At 34.8% G+C, this 21,295-nt stretch overlaps 1 protein-coding gene across 1 annotated transcript; it reads right to left on the reverse strand.

The window, feature by feature from the left end:
- Positions 1–1,756: 1,756 nt before the first annotated feature.
- On the reverse strand, positions 1,757–20,865 carry LOC133187495 (uncharacterized). The gene is made up of 4 exons (XM_061322894.1): positions 20,411–20,865; positions 7,846–8,025; positions 7,101–7,271; positions 1,757–4,727 (listed from the first exon to the last, which is right to left on the reverse strand). The coding sequence occupies exons 1-4, from the start codon at positions 20,676–20,678 to the stop codon at positions 4,615–4,617; spliced, it is 732 nt and encodes a 243-aa protein (XP_061178878.1). The 5' UTR covers positions 20,679–20,865; the 3' UTR covers positions 1,757–4,614.
- Positions 20,866–21,295: the final 430 nt, after the last annotated feature.

The raw sequence follows: 21,295 nt of genomic DNA on the forward strand, positions 1-21,295 counted from the left end.
GTCAGATTGAAAAAGTACATTTCTTATTTGTCATCTCATTTGAAATTGGTAATGAAATGATTATTTTCCTGTTTTTAGGGGGGTGTTTTGAAAATAGATTTCCGTTTCCGTTGATTTCTATAGTGAAAAACATAAGTTTTACAAACCAAAGACATAAATCTTATAATCTTATAGTTACGTCTTATGAAAATTCACATGAATATATCTGTATAAATGAGAAAATTCATCCAAATATGTGTGGCAGTTGGCAGTAAGCAGTGAGCAGCTGGCAGTAAGCAGTTGGCTTTCGCATACATGGAATTCCATATTATGGGATATGGGTTTTTGGGGGGGGGGGGTTGTTTTTTTTCTTTCTGTTTTTGGTTTTTTTTTTGTTTTTGTTTGTTTGTTTGTTTGTTTTTTAAATACTATATAAACCCTAGTCTCCTAACAGTTTTGGTCTGATACATAATTCTATGTATCTTTTCTATTATTTCGATGAACGGTGTTGCCATGGTTACTGAAAATAGAAATTTCTGTAAAATACTCTTCCTACAGTTTTGGTGTGATTTCAATATAACTTTGCACAAAAGCAGATTACACTAAGATAAATAATTCATTATGTAGGTTTTTGATTTCGTCGAAGTTTCAGAACGTTGTTGATAGCAATTTCTGTGAAATACCTTCAGAATCTTCTCCTACAGTTTTGGTCTGATTTCATTATTAAAATAACTTGGCACACAAGTAGACTACACTAAGATACGTAATTCTGGCTATCGTTTTTTGATTTTGGTAAATGCTGTTTCGTTGGCTACTAAAAACTAGAAATTTCTGTAAATTACTTTCTAAACGCTACTGCTAATAAAGATTTGGTCTGATTTCAAAGTTTGATATGTAACTTGGCACACAAGTAGATTACACCAAGATACATAATTCTATTTATTGGTTTTTGATTTTTTTGCAATGTTTAGTAGAGAGAATTTTCTGTGAAATACTTTCAAAATGCCATGAATACTAAAAATAGAAATTGTTTGAAGTTAATTCAAAACGGTACTCCTTCTACAGTGTTAGTGTGATTGCAATTAATCTTGCCAGAAAAGAGACTAAATCAAGGATTTATTTGCAATTGCCGTTTTCAAGACCAAGTGCTACTTTTCTCTTTCTTTGTTTTAAGTACGAACCAGTAGAGCTACAGTCTCGTCAGAGACTTCTGCTTAACTTAACATGTATGTTTTAAGACCCATAGTGACCTTTTCTTAAAAGAACCAAAGCGTTTTTTATATGTTATCCTATAACCTTAGAGTTTCCGGTATGTGGGTCACTTGGATCTGTGGGTCAATACGAAAGAGTATGCTCTACGTACGAACAATTTCTACAGAAGGCAAGCTATTGAAAAACAAGTTGATGAAACAAGAATATCAACATTCTCGTTTAAAGTCATCATTCTGCAAGTATGGTCATTGTTAGGTCATTTTTTACACACAGAATTGTCTAAGGTTTTTTCCTTATTTTTCCCAATCATGATAATGAGCATATGGCGGGTGTGACCGGTCGGCAGGGGATGCTCAATCCTCTATGGCACCTGATCCCACGTCTGATGTTTTAGAAATCCATGTTTGCTCTGTTCCTAATCTGAGCTATAATACTGTTCGTTATCTACATATCTAATTCAATATTCATTGAAGAGTTTTGGCCTTCATAACTAATACACCATATCCAGTTTATCGTTTTTTTTTTTTTTGTTCCTCAATAGATTGAAACACACTTAAAAAATCAAATCAGCGAGCACGGTTTATTTATACAAAACATACACATGTACATCAAACATCAGCAAATATAGCAAAGTACATACATTCAAGCAAATACCCACACAGTGTACGGCAAACAGATATCGAGTCTGGAATATGTACATGTACAGATAACGAAATAAGGAAAATTGGAAAAAATAGATAAAAGATAAATGCAGACTGGTATATAATTTCTATTTAAAAGACCATCTATAATCATATAGCACTATTGCTCTGTATATATTGAATGTCTTGCAACACTGTTTCGTAAACAAGAAAGGCCATGGGCCGCAACGCTCACCTGATTAACTAATATGGTCCTCCTGTTCGTCACCAGCAGATTTTCCAATATATATTCCAATGAAAAATTTGATGATATATTGTGGCCCCACCTTACCCCGGGAGTCATGACTTGAACAAACTTGAATCTACACTACCCGAGAATGCTTTGCTATTCTTGAGAAGAATTTTTTTAAAAAGATTTTCCTATAAACTAGTATTCTTATGTAAAACTTTAATCGCCCTTTGCGGCCCCGCCCTACCTCCGGGGGTTACGAGTTGAGCAAATTTGAATCTACATTATCCTAGGATGCTTCCATATGATTGATCATGGCTTTGCTCTTCTTGAGAAGAAGATTATCCCTATATATTCCTCTATAAAACCTTAATGGCTTATTCAATTTTGTGGCCCAACCTTACCAAGGAGGTCATATTCTGAACAAACTTGAATCTCGCTACCTTAGGATGCTTCCACATAAGTTTCATCTTTTCTAGCCCTGTGGTTCTTGAGAAGAAGATTTTGAAAAGATGCCATTAATTTTCACTAATTCTTGATTATCTCCCATTGAAATAAGGTGTGGTCCTTAATTCATTTGAACAAACTTGAATCCCCTTCACCCAAGGATGCTTTGTGATAAGTTTGGTCCAGTAGTTCTTGAAGAGAAGTCGAAAATGTAAAAAAGTTTACAGACAGATGGACGCCGGACAAAAAGTGATCATAAATGCTCTCAAGCTTTCCGCTCAGGTGATCTAAATTTGCTTTAAAATTATGTATATGTATGCACTTATAAGAAAGTTACTATATATAATAGGTCTTTCAACGTTCAAAAGAATAGTATGCTAAAATTTTGATGGAAATGTAAAATTTAAATTAAAAAAAAGCTGTTACATAGACTTATTAAAGTTTGATAATAACACTATTTTCCAGAGTTTTCACTCCATAAAATTGCCTCAATTTAGACACGTGTTACAGGTCATAATTGAATAGAAAAAAAAAGACAACCAGTGTTTAGTTCAGGTTTTCTTCGTATATTTTGAAGTGTTCAGTGAAGGTTTTCATTTTTCTAATACAATATCATATGTAATTAAATACCTATGCCTTTTTTATCCTTTGAGCAAACTATTAAAAAAAGCGCGTGAACAGATTCTCATTCAGAGAATAAAAGAATCATACACATACACAAAAGAAAAACGATCTCTCCAATACTAAAAATAAACATTGCATTCAAAGAAATAGGAACCATACATTAATGCTCATTTTGATTATGAACACATGAAATAAAATAAAACCAAATACATGCCTGTTATGAAAATTACAACTATCCCGTCGCAAGTCAGAGAAAACAGTTTCCTTGGCTTTCTACAAAATTCTTGGCGTAAAAACATACTTCTTTTTAGACAGGATCAAAGTACAACATTTGCTTTATCAGAATTAACAGAAACAAACTTTGCCTTAGGTCTAGGAGGCAACAAAGCATATGTCACTCAATACCCCGTTAATAATTTTTTGTATAATCTGACTTTGTTGGTTGTGGACTGCCCACTGCTGAAATTTCCTCTTCACCTAGAAGTTATTCCAGTTTCTCAACAATTAATACAAAATCATTATCCTATAGTAAAACATGTGACGTCACAGATCATGTTGACTATTGTATGTGTCGACGTCAAAAATAAATCTAGATCTAGAATGTTGCAGTTTTACTAGTCTATATTTCTATTTTGTTTTTACTAAATTTCAAAATTGTGCAATGGAAATGGGAGAGAGTTATTAAAGGAGAAAAAATCCCAGAGATCTACAAAATACGAGCACCGTACTTTGAGAAATGGAATGGCTAGAATTTGTTGATAAAAAAGCTAAACATAAATAAATTGTAAAACACTTCATAACAAAAGCACACCTTACCAAACACAACAGTTTATACATAGAGGCTGCCATATAATACAAGATACTGAAGGAAAAAATGGAACATTTTTGTTTCCACAAACTTTCATCTAAAACGATGACCCTAGTGCCAATCTTTCTTGATAAATCTTAACTTTTTTATGTAACCATGCATTTTCATATTTAATTTTTATGTAATACAGTAAGTGCCAAACATGAGAAGGTTATGCCAAAATGGACTTTAAAAGTGAAAACCTTTATCTGACGGAATTTCTTATCCGCAAAAGGCTAATTCTTGCGGGCAAGTCAGTAATACACTGAGCATATCATTGTGTGATGAGAGTTACCTCCCGTTGCCCGTTCATAGTTCATTTTGCTGGGAAGACTACTTGAATATCATATACCTATCGCATAACAAAACACGAGGTAGTTCTGATGGAAGTTTTGCTTAATAAGTGAAATCTGAGCTTCAGTTAAGCTCAGCTGCAAAATTGTTGAAAGATGACACATTTTCATAAGTGTACCCTGATCATAATAGCACACATTTTTGGAATGACAGGATATAGTCTCGAATCTTAGCGGCTCACAATTTTAATAATATTCCTTCATATTATGTAAACTTTTTTCTCTTGGCTTATGAATTGTGTCATGATATAATTAATTGAATAAACTATGCATTCTTTATATTCAAACTAACAAGTACACTAAAAATGTTGAAAAGGCTATTGTTGACGTGATGGAGGTCAAGGTCGCTAGTCTACTGGCTCCGTTTTCACCATCTTTGACCTGAGGCTTGATTGCTGAAAAAAAAAACAGAGGTGTAAATTAATCTCGGTGTGACAGATAAAGATCAGGCTCTAAATATTGTATACTGTTTCAGTGTTTCTACAGCAGACAAAATAATCACAGAAGACTCATTGCAGCTTTCATAGTTTACAAGAGGAACATTTTCAGCAGTTATCTCTCTTTGCCTATTCATTCTTACATAACGTTAGGAATCTACTCCACCACCCCAGCTCCAAATCAGATGACATAAAGAATCAAACATAGTATTAAAATAAGTCTTACTGCCTATTCAACATACATACCAAATTTGAACTTAGTAGGACAACCGTAGAAGAAAGTTAATAGATAAAAAACAGATATTTTGCAGAAGAATGGCAGACGGACAAACAGACAGATATATCCTTGCGAGGCCCTAACAAAAGCTCAATGATCCAACACGCTAAATGAGAAGATAAAGTCAGAACTTTGACATTTCATTAAATTTCCTTACGTTTCATTGAAAATCCCATTTTTGCCCAAAGGAATAATATCTGTGTCAATTTTGACTAAGCAGTATCAATTTTATAGTCGATCAAAAGCAATTTAATTATCTTGAAATTCTAATAATGATTCCAAAACTACCGATACATTTACAAAACTACCTGCATACATGTAGTATCATCATCTTTTACGACATTTGAGACTAAAAAGCTGGTGGTATAAGTAAACATATTTATAAGCTTATCAAAGTAAAAGTGACAGTGACCATCCTATAGCTAGACGTTCGACTGATTCTAACACGACTGGACGTGCAATATTCTGAGGAATGAGTTGATTTTGTCGCAATAAATACACATTTTACAACTGACTTCTTATGTGTTAGACAGTCAATTTTCTGAGAAATGATGGATTTTTTGATAATAAGTTTTTGAGAAAGGCGCCGATTTTGTGCCGGAGAGTCAATTTTCTGAGAGACGACTATGTTCGTGTTCGATAGTCGGTTTTCTGAGGAAAGAGTTGCGTATGTGTTCGATAGTCAGTTTTTTGAGGAAGTAGTAGAGTTTGTGTTCAATACTCGGTTTTCTGAGGAAAATGTTGAGTATGCATTAGGTAGTCAGGGTTACCTTTGAGTTAAATAGTCAGGTGTGGAGTTTGTGTTCGATAGTCAGTTTTCAAACGAAGGTAATAAGAATGTGTTAGATATTCAGTTTTCTGTGGAAGGAGTTGAGTTTGTGTTTGATAGTCAGTTTTCTGTGGAAGGAGTTGAGTTTGTGTTTGATAGTCAGTTTTCTGAAGAAGGATTTCAGTTTGTGTTCGATAGTCAGTTTTCTGAGGAAGGAACTGAGACTGTGTTAGAGAGTCAGTTTTCTGTGGAAGAAGTTTGTGCTTGATAGTCAGATTTCTGAAGAAGGATTTCAGTTTGTGTTCGATTGTCAGTTCTCACAATGTTCTGAAGAAAGATATGAGTCTGTGTCAATAGTCAGTTTTATGAGGAAGGAATCGAGTAATTGTTAGAGAATTTTTTTTTCAATGACTTGAGTTTGTGCTCGATTGTAAGTTTTCTAAGGATGGAGTTGAACATGTGTTCGTTCGTCAGTTTTCTGAGGACAGGTTTGAATTTGTGTTCGATAGTCAGTTTTCTGAGGAAATTGAGTATGTGTTAGAGAGTCAGTTTTCTGATGAAAGACTTGTGTATGTGTAAGAGAGAGTCAGTTTTCTGATGAAGGACTTGTTTATGTATTAGAGAGTCAGTTTTCTGAGGAAGGACTTGTATATGTGTTAGAGAGTCAGTTTTCTGAAGAAGGACTTGAGCTTGTGTTCAATAGTCGTTTTCTGAGGAATGAGATGAGCATGTGATCAATAGTCAGTTTTCTGAGAAAGGAGTTGAGTATGTGTTAGAGAGGCAGTTTCCTGATTAAAGAGTTGAGTATTTTAGAGAGTCGGTTTTCTGGGGAAGGAGTTGAGTTTGTGTATGATAGTCAGTTTTCTGAGGAAGGATTTCAGTTTGTATTCAAAAGTTGGTTTTCTGAGGAAGGAATTGAGCATGGTTCAATAGACAGTTGTCTGTGGAAGGAGCTTCATGAGTTTGTGTTCGATATAGCCAGTTTTCTGATGAAGGATTCAGTTTGTGTTTGATAGTCAATTTTCTGAGGAAGGAGTTGATTTTGAGGGAGATATTTAGAACATATGCGGACATTTGGCACCGATCGTTTTAAATATTACGACACGTTACCAGGCCTGGAAAACATACAAGTCCCGAAATTATGTAATATTAGACCAAGAAAACTGAAAGATCCGCAGTCGTCATTAGCTGCGATAATAAAAACTTAATTATTGTCTTACTTGGCATATCTATATGTCACTATCGGCATACGTACAATGCATATAACGTCGTTTAAAATACTCACAGTATCTGACTCCCTTCTCCGTCGTTGGTTTGGGTGTTACTGGTGATGTTTCCGGTTCAGGACTTGGAGTTGTAGGGGCATCTGTTGCCTTTGTTGTGGGCTCAATATATTGAATGCATTCATCTTCGTAAAAAGGACAAACATCCTCGAAATAATCAGGCACTGGCTGACCTGACCAAACAAAAAAAAAATAAAAGAATAGGAATTGGAAAATAGAGGTGTTTAATCTAAAATATATAATGAGATATAAATGCCTTCTACTGTGATTAAGTGGAATATTGGAATATAGTAGCTGAATATGCCTCTGGTTGAATTTTATAGATTATTCAAAATGGCGGGAAAATTTGAAGGCATACTGGGTAATCAGACGACATCCACAAATCACTTTGTATCTTAGGCAAATCATTAATCATTTATGCATCACTATTAAATAGTCTATGCTTCTAAGTGAAATTTAGATACTTTAAAAAATATATGGAGCTATTTATTTCTCTAATTAGATTGATTTGGGGAGGGGGAGGGGTGTTGTAATACGCTGTAATTGTCCCTTTCAACTACTGATTGTAAATTGTTACGAAACAATTAATAATATGCTACATGTACACCGTAGTGATTGTACAAGTATCATAACTCCTGTTTTATTTAACATTAAGCAGTCTGTATTATGATATAATAATAATGAAATAATTAACTATTTTTGGTTTTCATATCTTAAATTACAAACTGAATAAATTTGTACATTTACCTTTTGCTAATTTAGGAGACTTTTCACCACAGATGGTAAGTTCGTCTAAATAATTAATCGGATCATTCAAATACTTATTGACGAGCTCGCCATTTTCCTTTCTCTCTAAATATACAATAGTATCTGGTTCCTTTGGAATACTAGTATTGTGACACATTCCTGATGAGTCCTCGAATACACCTAAAATGTAAAAAAAAAAAAATAATAATAAATAAAAGTTAACAAAGTTAGTGAAACTTCATTTATATGCAGAATTACGTATCTTAAATTCTATATCGTTGTTTCTTTGTAGTAAAAATTGCGTAATTGTAAAGATCAAAGAACCTTTAGAAAAAAATTTGCTTAATATAAGTAAAAACAAGCAGTATAGAAATTTTGGTTTTGCATGCTCTAATATATATCTCGGCTAGCTGACCCAAATGGTGCAATATTGCAGTTGAAAGCAGAATAAGCAACTATTTTAAAATTTTGCAAAATTTAAAATGTTCAGAAATCTTTCAGTTTTATTTACTTGGCAGTGAGAGCTATTTTGGAACTTAATGAGAAAATAACACATCAGTATCATGCAGTTTGAATTACCCTTTGCTTTAGAGGATAAGGGAGCAATGAGCCTTAACAGTCACCTGAGTATCAAGAGTTTTTCAGGCTGTGACCACTTTACTCCCGCCTGGTATGGAACTCTTGATCTCATGTGACAAAGAGTTTAGTTTGGTTAGGACTCTACAGTATAATTATTATCAAATTCATACAGCTTGTCTCTTAGAAGCTCATGAGTAAAGAAGATATGGTTCACAATACAATAAATTTCAATATATGGCCAACTTTGACCGGTACCCTGGGGACATAAATTTACAATTTTTGTAGAGGGTTAAATGCTCATTATACTCATGCAAACAATTTACAATCTAGAACATATGGCCAACTTAGCCCCAACCTAGGTCTGAATCGTGGGGGCATGGAGGGGGAGGGGGGAACTTCTGGTAGAGGGCTAAGTGCAAACAGTTTTTTTCTTCTAGGTGTTCCCGAGTAAAGAAGTGCTGCGGAGAGGATTGGAGTGAGATAAAGGATTAAGTACTCAATGTAACCATATAATCATTTTGCCCATTATTTATCCTTTAAAAACGAGAAGTTTTCAAATATGTAATGCATTTTCAATATATATACAATGTATGACCAACTATATTCCACCCTAAGCATGGATCCCATCGTTGGAAACCACAGCCAAAATGTACGATCCTCTCCCATTCTGGAGAGAGCTTTATGCGGCCTCCGGACCGTGACTTGAGACGATGCATGGATCCTGGGGCCATGAATTTCATAATCTTGGTAAACGGTTTAGTACTTATTTAAAATCATGCCAAGTATGTCCATGTTAGAATTTTGTCACGTGACTCCAGAGTTCTAGTTTCAGATGTGGCCGAAGTGGCAAAAGCCTGAAAATCATGATGCTCACCTGGGTGACCGCCAAGGCCCGTGGGCCTCTTGTTTTTAATCATACATTTTTTCAGGTCTAACAATGTATTTTTCAATTATCAAATTAGGTTGAACGAAAATTATCTAGATCAATACATTAGTCACACTCATAAGCATAAGAGCATATACAGTATACACACATATATATATAAGCTTGCTGATATTTAAATTTTCTAATAAAAACTCAGTTAGGTTCAATGAAATGAATAAACAAGAATATTTTCATTTTTCATTGATACTTTTGTGCTCCATTTCTGCAAGGTGACCTAGGAGGAAAAGCTGATCTTTTCGTCGGTATATATCAGAATTTTATGTATGCACCCCGCCCAGTGTAAACCTGAGATGTATGTTTTCATTATCTCCGCTGCAGCCATTGTTTTGGCTTGGTTATTGTCATCGGAGATAATTTGGAACTTCTGTTATACATCAGCCGAGGATCAGCTCATTGTCCGCGAGAAGTAATGTTAATTAGGGAACGTGTATTGTCTATGTTTCATCTTTTCAAATCGACTTCACCGCCCAGCATGAGGGAAAAAAGAAGCCTTTACGATTTTTAACTGGAAACTGAACATATTTGAGCATGTGAGACTGTTCAGTATTAAGTACATATATTATGATATTCTTTATTACTGAAATGATATTTATATCGAGACTAAACATATAACTAGAAGCGATACCTTTCTGCAATAATAAATTGCACTTGTAGCTTAAAAGCATCACATCGCATCTTTATTAATAGCACATGTTCGGGGTTCAGAGACATTGTAATAAATCCGGAAATATTCAAGGTGACATATATGACTGTACCCCTCTGAAGCGAATACAAAGCGTTCAAACTACAAGGATACGAAGACTTTTCGAACATAACTGATGGAAATGAGGCATACAACCACACACCAAAAAAAAAAAATCATATGGACGACAGATGTGTAATTTATTTTATCTTACATGAGAGTTTATTGAGACATATTTTCCCAATAAATCAATGGCAAAATCTCTAATTGGTGAAAGAGCCTTAATTGATAGTGGCAGAAATGGCGCGGGATAAATACCAACCTTATTGATGAGATATTACATTTATGGGGTTACGAGAATTAAAAAATAATTAAAATTGATATTCTCTGTGAGTTTTGTTTATCGTGTCAACTTCTTAAATTCAACAGAAACTTCAAATTCTACTTTCCAAACAACAGAGTAAATACCTTTCCTATTTCAGAATAGTATCAAAACAATGTGTGAGTGCCTTATGAAGGTTTTCGTCGTTTTATAATTTTACTTAATCAAATAATAAATTAAGTTATTTGTCGTCCCTGCTTAAGAGAATTTTAATTAAAATTTCACAATATTTCGAAATAAAAACCTGGATTGGCAGTTTTAGATAAATCAGAATAGCTGTTTCGGTAAAAATAATGTACAGCTGAACCATAAAAAATGTTTGAACGACTTTGATTACTTCATTTTGTCAAAACAGTTCAAATCATACAGTCAAAAAAGCGTTTCGGTTATGGTGGAACATTTCAGAAGTACGCTGCGATTCTTCTGTAAATTACACACACCAATAAAACAATGAGAAGAATTTTTCCTGTCATAAGCATGTCTTTCTGAAGAGCACAAGGGGGTTATGTAGGAATTTATGGATTGTCTAAGGAAAAGCTTACTTCTTGGTTTTTTAGATTTATCATGGAATCTTGCACATTATCTATGCAATAAGCAGTCTAAGCCTGCGACATGCCAACATTTTACTAACGGAATGGCGTAAGAAGAGTGTCTTTAGTCTTCCTATGTTACTTTGATGTATTGCATAATTATACATGTATATATTTTTAATTATTCGTCAGGGTAGAACTAGTAGATACCTCCTAGAACACTCCATCAAAGGGTTTGCACAGTACAGCACTCGATAGCAGATGATAAAAGAAAATAAGGAAATTGACGGTATCGTCTAGCATGAGACAGGCATTCCTTGTATCTAATGGAACATACATGTATGTAATTAATTAAAAAAAAGTTTGGCTAGAAGCAACAAATAGGGTGATCACATAAATTTATTTCCTGTCGTTGTCTTTTAAATATAGTATATAAGTATGCACTAAATATCTTGATAAAATAAATATATCCAGGCACGCGGGGTCGTCTTTATATTTCGATAGTTTGCACGGGTCTGCAAATTTCGCTAACAGTTCAGAAAATCGAAAATGTCTAAAACCGTCCTCGTCATTTGGCAAATTAAACACACTGGTACAGGCTTTCCAAGGTTTCATGTGTGTAACTAATCCTATACTATACATTCCCACGGGATCGGGCGAGAATATCGGGGATGGAGTAGTTAATTTACTAAATTAGTCTGTCATTTCAGCATTATTGCTGCAAAAGTATCTCTGAATCGTCCCCATGTGTAATATTCGTAATGTAGAATTTCCGTCCCATCCAATGGACATTGTTGTAGCAATGTATCCTATTAAATGAAACCTTGTGGGGGGAAACGTTCCGTTTTCATGAAACACAAAACGACATGGGTGTGAGCTTAAAGTATTAGGGGGGATAAGCCCCCTTTATTTTCTTTGTCGAAATACAAGTGAAATGTAGTTTATGCATGGTATAAAATGAGTTTTATTAGACGTTGAAATCATGCGGTTTAGTCTAATGGGTACTAAAGCTTTTCAACAATTTCTAAAGATGTATTTACAATAAATGGTTTTTTTTTTTAATTCCACAGTGATATTTAGCCGCAAGATGAAAAATGTACTCCAAAAGTACGAAGATTAATTCACAAGTATTACTTTATTAAGAATTATCAAGAGAAAAGATAATTGACTGTGAGCTTCTAAATCAACGTGGGTAAATTCAAGCGATATATTGAATAATGGGCGCTTTTGTCTTTTCGACCGTTCGACGGTTAAATCGACAAGGAAAAAAAAAAATTTAACAACATGGAAAGATTTACCATACAATATGAACACTCAATCATGATGAATGTGACGAGATGAATAAAGATTCAGCACTTGATACCGCAGTTAAGCGCATTGATCGGTCAATACTTGCGTGTTTCCTAACAAAGATGAAAAGAAAAATATGCAAAATTTGGCTGCACGTCACATGAAGATGAAATGAATGTGGTATGTTGCACAAATTTCCAAGTGACGAAAGATTGATCTATTTTTTTTTAATTATAAAAGATGAATTCATTTTTCTTTTTTATCTTTTGACCTATTTCAGTCCTACAACACATTTTTCCCTTCACGAGACACTGTAACAAAATTAAAGCGACTCATGAATTCGTCCTTGGAATTTGACTGGCCCTCCCACACTTTATAAACTACTTCCAAGTCCATTAAATCCTACTTAATATTACCATTGTTGATGACTTATGCAATCTACAAGAAATTTACTAGTAGAAGCTGATGCAATTAATGAGATCGTGAATCTGCGAGACCCAGATGCTGAGTTATTTGAAAACGGCGGGATTCAATGAAATTCTCGCCAATTTTACCAGCCGACAGGATGGGCACAAATCATGAAATGAGTTTTTGATCTTCTTCCAGTGTGTCTCTTGTTATCTTTAGGGTTAAATAGCCAATCAGGTGTGAATCAGCTGGTCGTCTTTGAAGAGTTAGAATTCAACAGTTAAGTAATGGAAGATGCGCAATAATTAATTTTTCCCTTGGTATATACTTTTCATTTTGCTGGGACGCCCATTGAGTCATTGGCTAAATAAACAATCTTGATTTTATAACATATACATCTCATTGCATTCAAGTTTATGTCCCTTTTTGCTGCTTCATTAAATAAATGTTCATCGCTATTTAAAATGGACCATTTTCCCTACCAAGCACTGTTTCAGCGATGGACATGTAAAGATCAGACTGTCCCCTTGGTGTTTTCGGAGATTCAATCCAATTTTGTCCCAACAGGACAGATTGGACGGTGATGACGGAAGGGAAAATGAAAGGCTTTATTACTCTCCGGAAAATTGATATCAGGAGAGAAGCCATCTATCCTCTGAATTATTGGAATCCATTATCGTAAATCAAGGAACAGTTGCGACCAGATTGGTTCTCCTAAAGAAGTGATTCCGGACATTTCCGGGGGACAATTGCACTTTTGTGGGTCAATCTGGTGGACGGGTTCAAGTCAAAACTCCTCCTCTTAAATAAATTCATGTAAAATTCGTCCGAGAATTATTGGAAAATTAACGAATGAACAAAAAGAATATAAGAAATTGAATAAGTGGCAAAATGAATCTCAGGATAGATTTATTCATGCATAGCGTTATAATAACTCCCTGCTTCATTATCTGGACACATCATTTGGTAGTAGAAAACTTTTTACAAGATAAAGTTTTAATGTGAGCATATTATTCATTAAGGATTACAAAAAAGTAATTGTGAAGAAATACCTTGCAGCAAGCTTAAATGTTACATCATTACATAATTTTGCCCTAAATGCACACGTGGTAATAACTTTTTTTGGTCTTCAAAAATAAGATAATTTACGGTATAGAGTCACTACTGCAGATGAAACTTCCTTTCAAAACGAATTTTTCTCAAAAGATGTGCACTATTATTTTTACATGGGTGAGCAGCTATATCTCTATGTTTTTCTGACAGGGACGAGAGGCTATAATCATTATTTCTGCATGTATGCAAGCAATTACTGAACGCAGCACTGACATCTACAAGTATTGCCCTGAGTAAGAACAGAACAATGCGCAGTCATTTGTAGACATGCAAAAATCAACAAGCATGGCTCTCTATTGCTTTTCCATGCTTCTTCTAGGTTCCTGAAACTCATCTCGCCAATAAAGATTCTCTGAATGACATTTTCATCGAAGATCGCGGATGCACGTTGCATATGCAAATCTAAAACAGAATGGGGCATTTTTCAGAGTCGCGAGAGAATTGTGCTCGTTGAGCAATTCTTTCTCATCCAATTTTGCAGAGTATTTACCGATGTAATTAGATTATGTATTGGTTATTTTCCTAGTAGCATGGAGAGAGTAAAACTGATGCCGGTAGCACTATTTAGTGGGTTATTTTTCGTGATATATTGGATAGGTTCGAGAAAGTTTTCCTAATATTTCACAGTAATGTCAAGGGCTATCTTCTCCTTTTCATTTCAATCTCTTTAAATGTCAAATAGGGATAGGGTTAGCTTGGGTTTACGAAAGACCTAGGTATTAAAAATCTACCATTTAAATGAATTTAGTTACAAGAAGTAGTTAATAAGTCTTCATACTATTATCCAGCCGGAACATAAGTACACCAGACTAGGAAAGCAGACGACATACTACACCTTTGACTTTATTTCACCTTTTCAAAAGAAATGAAAACACTTCAACTTTGATTGAAAAGGAGATGTTTTTTATCAACTTTCAGAACAGTGGGCCTTTTATTATTCGTAGTTTACACGTCAAGACATCATGTCTGTTGTGGCGCAAAAACACAACTTTCTTTTAATTTGATTAAGGAGATACCAGTAGGACCAGGGCTAAATGGTGGAACATGGGTACTTCATTGGTAGCCAAGAGTCTCAGTTTACTCATAAGAACAAAAACATATTCCATTGTGGATCACCAAAATATAAATCAGCAAACACCATGCGAGTAAAAAAAACTTACACTGCAAATATGCAATACGATGGAAATAGAAATGTGCAGATACTGCGAACATGCAATATGATGTGCAGATAAGATCTTTTGAAGAATGTGTCCATAGTGGTCGTATTGTGTCCATAGTGGTCGTATTGTGTCCTTAAGACTCTGGTTGTAACCAATGGTTTTAGAAACAATAATCTTATCTTGAACAAACACAAGACAAATTTGTTTTATCAATCGTAGACCTCTCATCGTCGGAGATGAAGGACCATCTTATCACCCGCCTGTTATCCACAGTTTATCCCAGCTGTTCGTTTTATAACCATCCAATCATGGTTTACAAATATTGGTCTATTTATGTATATGTTTATTCCAGTTTCGAAGTACATTTATCTCAGGCCTTTACATCATGAATGAAATAACTTAGTTTTTATAACAAGACAGCACGCAAACATGGGGCACCTAAGGTGTATTGGCATATAATATTTTTATTAAAATTTTGTTAAACATCTGTTTTTTACTCTTCGTGCTTTTCACAAACAAATGACCGCAAAACGTGCTATGAAGAAGCTGCTTGGGGTTAGCAAAGTACATTTTTTTTTTTTAGAAATGATCGGTAAGACGAACTCAGATGGGGAGGTAATGACCCATCCTCGTGACCTATAAAACGGTTCATTATATTCCCCAAGCCTGAAAATAGATACAAACGCGAGAGGGTGGCGTCATATGGATACGCAATTAAATACAAGTGATACACTGTAAAAAAGGGTTGAAAAGTTTGAAAAATGTGTATAATTATCATAATTTTTTATGATACAGGGTCGACATCAGTGTCAAATGTGGCATACTTAATAGCTAAAAAATTCAATTACACAGTCCCAGGCATTCTATACTGAACGGTGTCATATTTTCACAAAATAAGACAAAACACTGCGGTTTTTGTTTTTAGATTTATAGTTTTGAAAAATAATGGCTTGTGTACTTGGTTGTTCATTTACTAGGGGTAATAGCTAGTATTAAATGAACATGGTGGCAGAGAGGTAGTTTACAAGTAACCTGAAAGGTTAATCAAAGATCATGAATAATAGACAACCCTATGTTGCTGGATCAAATGAAAGTGTATTATCTGCGAAAATAGGTAGCGTTAAAACCAGAAACAAACATTCATTATCAATAATTTAACAGAATGTGAGCGTTAGGTTGATTACAAATATTCGATACAAAAAGTAAATAAAACACATTCTCACTACACTAATAAGTTGTTATTTTGTGCATTATTATGTATGTTTTTCATTAAGTGAGTGAATCAGTGAAATTTCTAACATTCTAAGAAGTTTATCATTTTTTATGTAGGTGTGTTTTTCATCATCTACGCCTTCTGTCCAATTTTTGTGGTTGAGAGATGTGTTTCTTCCCTCAGATGAATCTCTCTGATAATTCTGTGAGGTCCATTTAATGCAGGGTATCCGACATCGATAAGTGTTTGACACTTTCATGGCTTGGTTAACAAAATGTGAAGACATGCACAGCAAACTTTACTTCATCATCTGCAAACTCTCTCTCTCTCTCTCTCTCTCATCATCATCATCATAGTCCAATCCATTTACCATTTAGATAACAAAGCGGAAGGATACAGAATATTTATAAAGAACACACACACGAGTAACTCAAATTGCATTTGCAATATCACCCAGCTTGTTGTACTACGCGTTTTCGTACAAAGGTTATATTTTAGTCGCATGACACCTGACAGAATGGAATGTTATATAAAATGAGGTTTTAAAACAATACCTTTTTAAAAATGTAACCATGTATTCACAACTTTATGTATCATATGAATATTAAAATTTGTTTTTGGTGATAGCCTTGGAGTGCAGTGAGGAAGAATTAGGTTACGGCAAATAACTTATGAATAATTCAAGAGGTTTGTTTTACTCTGCCTATGAATATTTTAAACTCCTACGAATTACATATTTCACTTATAATCCCTCCGCTTTAAGATTGAAGATGAAGGCTCAAGCAGTAACGCAGAGAGCAGATATCATTCCATCTGTTATTAGTAATACAGGACGCCGAAGTTTGTTAATTAGTTAATGAGGCTTATGGGTGTTGGGTGATATATTTAGAGTTCTTGTGTCCTTGACCTTAGGTAAAATTCGGTAGAAGGAGTTCCAAGTGTCCTAAGGCGTGCTGTCTGAGCTTCTAGAACAAAGAGGATATGTCAATATATTGTTTCTTGACTAACATATTTTCTTCCTTCTCGTGGCGGCCATGGACTGATGACAAGGGATGGTAAAGAAACACGCAAATCAGTGCATTTATTGGCTTCAGGTGCAGCTCCCGACAATGATTTAGATGATGAACAGATGAAAGAATCGATGAATGATGCACACACCCTGGAAAACTGACTTTGAACCAAGAAATGACCGATTATCTTTGGCGAGCGACACTGTTAATGAAATAGCATTGAGATGAACCTCGATTTACCCGTTCGTCTAAACGATAACAATTATGCATTTATGCATCTGTCATAAAGAAAGAAAATGAAGAAGAAAGGTGAATAGCATGTTCCAACATAACGCCATCAGCGCTCCACGTAAACGCCATGCTAAAATACAATCATTAAAAGTTAATTGACAAAATGCCCCTAGGGCCTGTGAGGCCTGACTAAGATCGACAATCATTCACTGCTATTGTTCGCTAATCATTTAAGCAGGTGACAATGATATTCCGCATATTAAACAATGTAACCAAGCCTGATTAATTGTTTTGTCTGATTCATGAACACTTATTTCACCTGACTTTGCAGATGATTCATATACGATCACAATCGTCAAATATTGATTAGAAATCTAAGTTCAAAGAAACAATCTTTTGCTACTTTAGCTTCATTCACTAATGTACTTTGGATGATTGGGTGCCGGGTATGATTATTAATTATGGCGACTTTCTGGTAACACTTTCGTTCTTTGATTCCTGGGGGGCCTGTTCCTCCAAATTGACACGCGACCTAGTAAAACGCCATAATTTATGCAGATTTTGGAGATGAGAAACATTTGTTTGATCTTTTCTGAATCCTCTAGCAATTTCCTGTTCTAAAGGTACAGCCAAGAAAGGGGGAATAATAATTTTCACCGATTTCAGAAAAAATAAGCCATTTAAGGGATTTACAAAGGGTTATATCCATATGCGAAGTTACACTGTGTATGAATTGCTAAAGAGTATTTATGCTGTTTCACACAGTTTGTAACCGAATTCAGACACAGAAATAAATGACTAAATTGCTGTCTAGGATTGAGGTGCAGTTTTACAATGTTCATGCATTTAGAATGCCTTATCACAGTCATATCTCGTCATCTGACATAGACAATAATTCTACTTCTGACAAAAATAACACAAAAACTGCCTAGTTGTACTTTTTCTCAATGTCACGTCTCTAGCCTTGTATACACGACGATAGAGAGAGAGAGTTGATGATAATGATAATTTTGAAATTCAATTCAGAACAATTCTTAAACTTTTTAAAAATTGAATTTATACGAAGTGAGTAAAACATGTTTTTTTCCCACAATAATAAGGGATTGAAAGATTTATGAAAATATTCTGAGATGTTATCGGATTTTATGCGGGGCGTAAGCTAAGCACTAAAGATTTAAATAACTTAAATACCAACAGTATTCTCAATTGTCATGGTAACAAACTACTGTAATATATCTATGTAATTCATGCTACATTGAAACCATGAAATTACTCCCAGCACTGAACAATGTAGATAATACACTACTGGGCTCCATTCAGTCCACAAAGTAGGTCAGAGAAATGATATCCCCATTTTGATGAGGAATTCAGTATCGTCAAATGTCACGCATCAATTTTCTACTGAGTGTCGAATTGTCAGAGCGTGTACATTTTCTATTTAATTGAGGATTCGGTAGATTATTAAAGGCAAATAACAATGGGCGTGGTTAGAGCGAGTTTTCAACAGGAGTCCACTTTGAACTATGCAAGGAATCTAGGTCAAAAGTCATGGCAAAGCGCACCTTCTGTTTCGACGTTTGCAAACAGCGCCAATTTCTCTTCTTCAAAGTCGTCTCTTTTGCTCCTATATCGCTAAACATATATCAAACACTATCAACAGTTCAATGTTTCTAACAAATTAGCCCCTGAAGAGTTAATGTTGGGTCGCATCAGAAGAAAATGTGAGAATGCTAGTTATAAATTGCTGATGCGCCACAGGTGGTAGCACGGTGGTTCTATAAGGAGTGATCTCATCAAAGAACAAACCGCGAAAAACGACAGTAAGATTAAATGGGAGCGACAAACCGATACAGACCCAGTATTGACAAGGGACCTTATTTGGAATAGAGTTCATCTTTTTTTTGTTCCAGAATGTTATGTACGAACAGCTTTACTGTCCCTTGTATCCCTTTGTTTTGTTTTGAACCTGTTTTATTGTATAATAGATACAAAGGGGTTGGATATAAGTTCTTGCAACTTTAGAAATCCTCTCCCTTTATTCCAAGTTCTGAACAAGTAATTGAAACGCAAGTTCGCTTTTTTATACAGAAATTTCATTTCTTGCCATATACGCATGTAATTTGTTTGTATTGAAGAATTTTTCCCTAATAAAACCTCCAAGGAGTTCTTTCATAATTAATTATGAGCTCCTGTTATTGGCAATTTTATTTCTTCAGGTGACACCTATAAATTAACAATTTTCTGGTGGTCAGTATGTACGGTCTCTAACCACAGGGCATAGCGAGGCCCAGAGAAGCGTGTCAAAGACCACATGAACTAAAACCAGCTATATAATTTATTACCCGAATCCCATAGGGTGTATTGTAACTTGTCACCAAATCTGTAAAATTTACGATTGATTTACATCTGTCTATCATTGCTTGATTTCTGATACGACACATGAAAAAAAAGTTAGACACCAAAAACTAAGGAAAATCTCGGCACCTGTAAAGGCCAAAAAAAAATTAAATTCCATGCATATTTACGCATGACATGTCTCGTAAATTACTACAAAACGTAGACGGGACGAAACAGGTCATTAATGAATGAACTCCAAAAAAATGTGACAGGTATTCTACAGGATAAACCCAAAGAATGGTTAAAACGTAGGGTTCGTTATCTTCTATTGACAAGACCAGGATAAAGCTTAATCACAAATCTACAAATCTTATCAGCCTGATTTAGCCAACTATTAAACTGTCTTGTCAAAAGCTTTATTAAGTATTATTAAGTATTTTTATAAACGGTAGTGGGAGACCTATCGAAGCGTAAAGTTCAAGTTGAAAAAAAAAATATGTATGTACATCCACAAGGTACCTTTTAAGTCTAAAATGGTGGAAAAAGAGAGATTGTGCACTTAAATCAATGCCTTGTCATTTTATTCTTTAAAAAAAAAATGCAAGAACATAAACCTTTTTAACTTGTAACTTTTACATTTTTTTTTAACTTTTATTTATCTATGTCATAGTATATGCAACTTACCAAATCCATAAATTGTCACATCTTTTGTCATGTCACCACCCTTGTAGATGCACTCAGCTTCGAATTGAAGAGTTTGTGCTCCCTGAATTCCGGGAAAATATTTACTGTCTCCATCATTAACTTTGATTATTTTGCCAGATAAAACAACATCCGATTTTACCACTTTATATGCAACATCTCGTTTCACGTACTTACACAAAGCGTCAGATAAATAAATAAAATCCAATATACACAGTATACAAAACATATATCCGTATATTCCAGCCATAATGACACGTGGAATTAATTAATTTTATAAAAAGTTAGAAAAAGCACAAACAGCTCTGCAAGTTAGAAGTCGTCTGCTGTCTACCGTTGATCGCGTGCTGTCCCAGCGAAAATCCGAAGACAACACTAGTGCGCCAGCCCCTCTCTCTCTCTCTCTCTTCTGCTGCGCTCTGTTTGTTGGTTGGTTTCACTGAATTGTATGTGTCGTACCCACACACAATAGACAGACACGTGTATGCAGATACGTACGTGCAGTGGAAATGAACACACAACAACTTGTCACAAACAGCAAGCATTAAAAAATCGCCTAAATTAAAACCCACTCTAAAGTTCATCTATATATGTCACCGATAAGAACAACAACAATATGTTCCCTGCGACAACAACAGTAATTATTGCCTCAGCACCTTCTCCGTACGGGAACCACGCCCCCTAAACTCGTTATTTGTACTAATTAGATCACCAAAGGCCAGATGTCCAACTGTGCACTGGAAACCAATTTAAAGAGTCCACGATTCAAAATAATTGTCGGTCCCCCTTTTATTTGTCGCACTATTAAGTGATAGTATAAATCTACTTTCAGCGTATTATCTTCAGTAGAAAGGCAGTGAGGTATGC

This window comes from Saccostrea echinata, unplaced genomic scaffold, assembly GCF_033153115.1.
Source record: "Saccostrea echinata isolate AGI-Se365-2 ecotype Australia unplaced genomic scaffold, CSIRO_AGI_Sech_v1 ptg000015l, whole genome shotgun sequence".
NCBI classification, from domain to species: domain Eukaryota; kingdom Metazoa; phylum Mollusca; class Bivalvia; order Ostreida; family Ostreidae; genus Saccostrea; species Saccostrea echinata.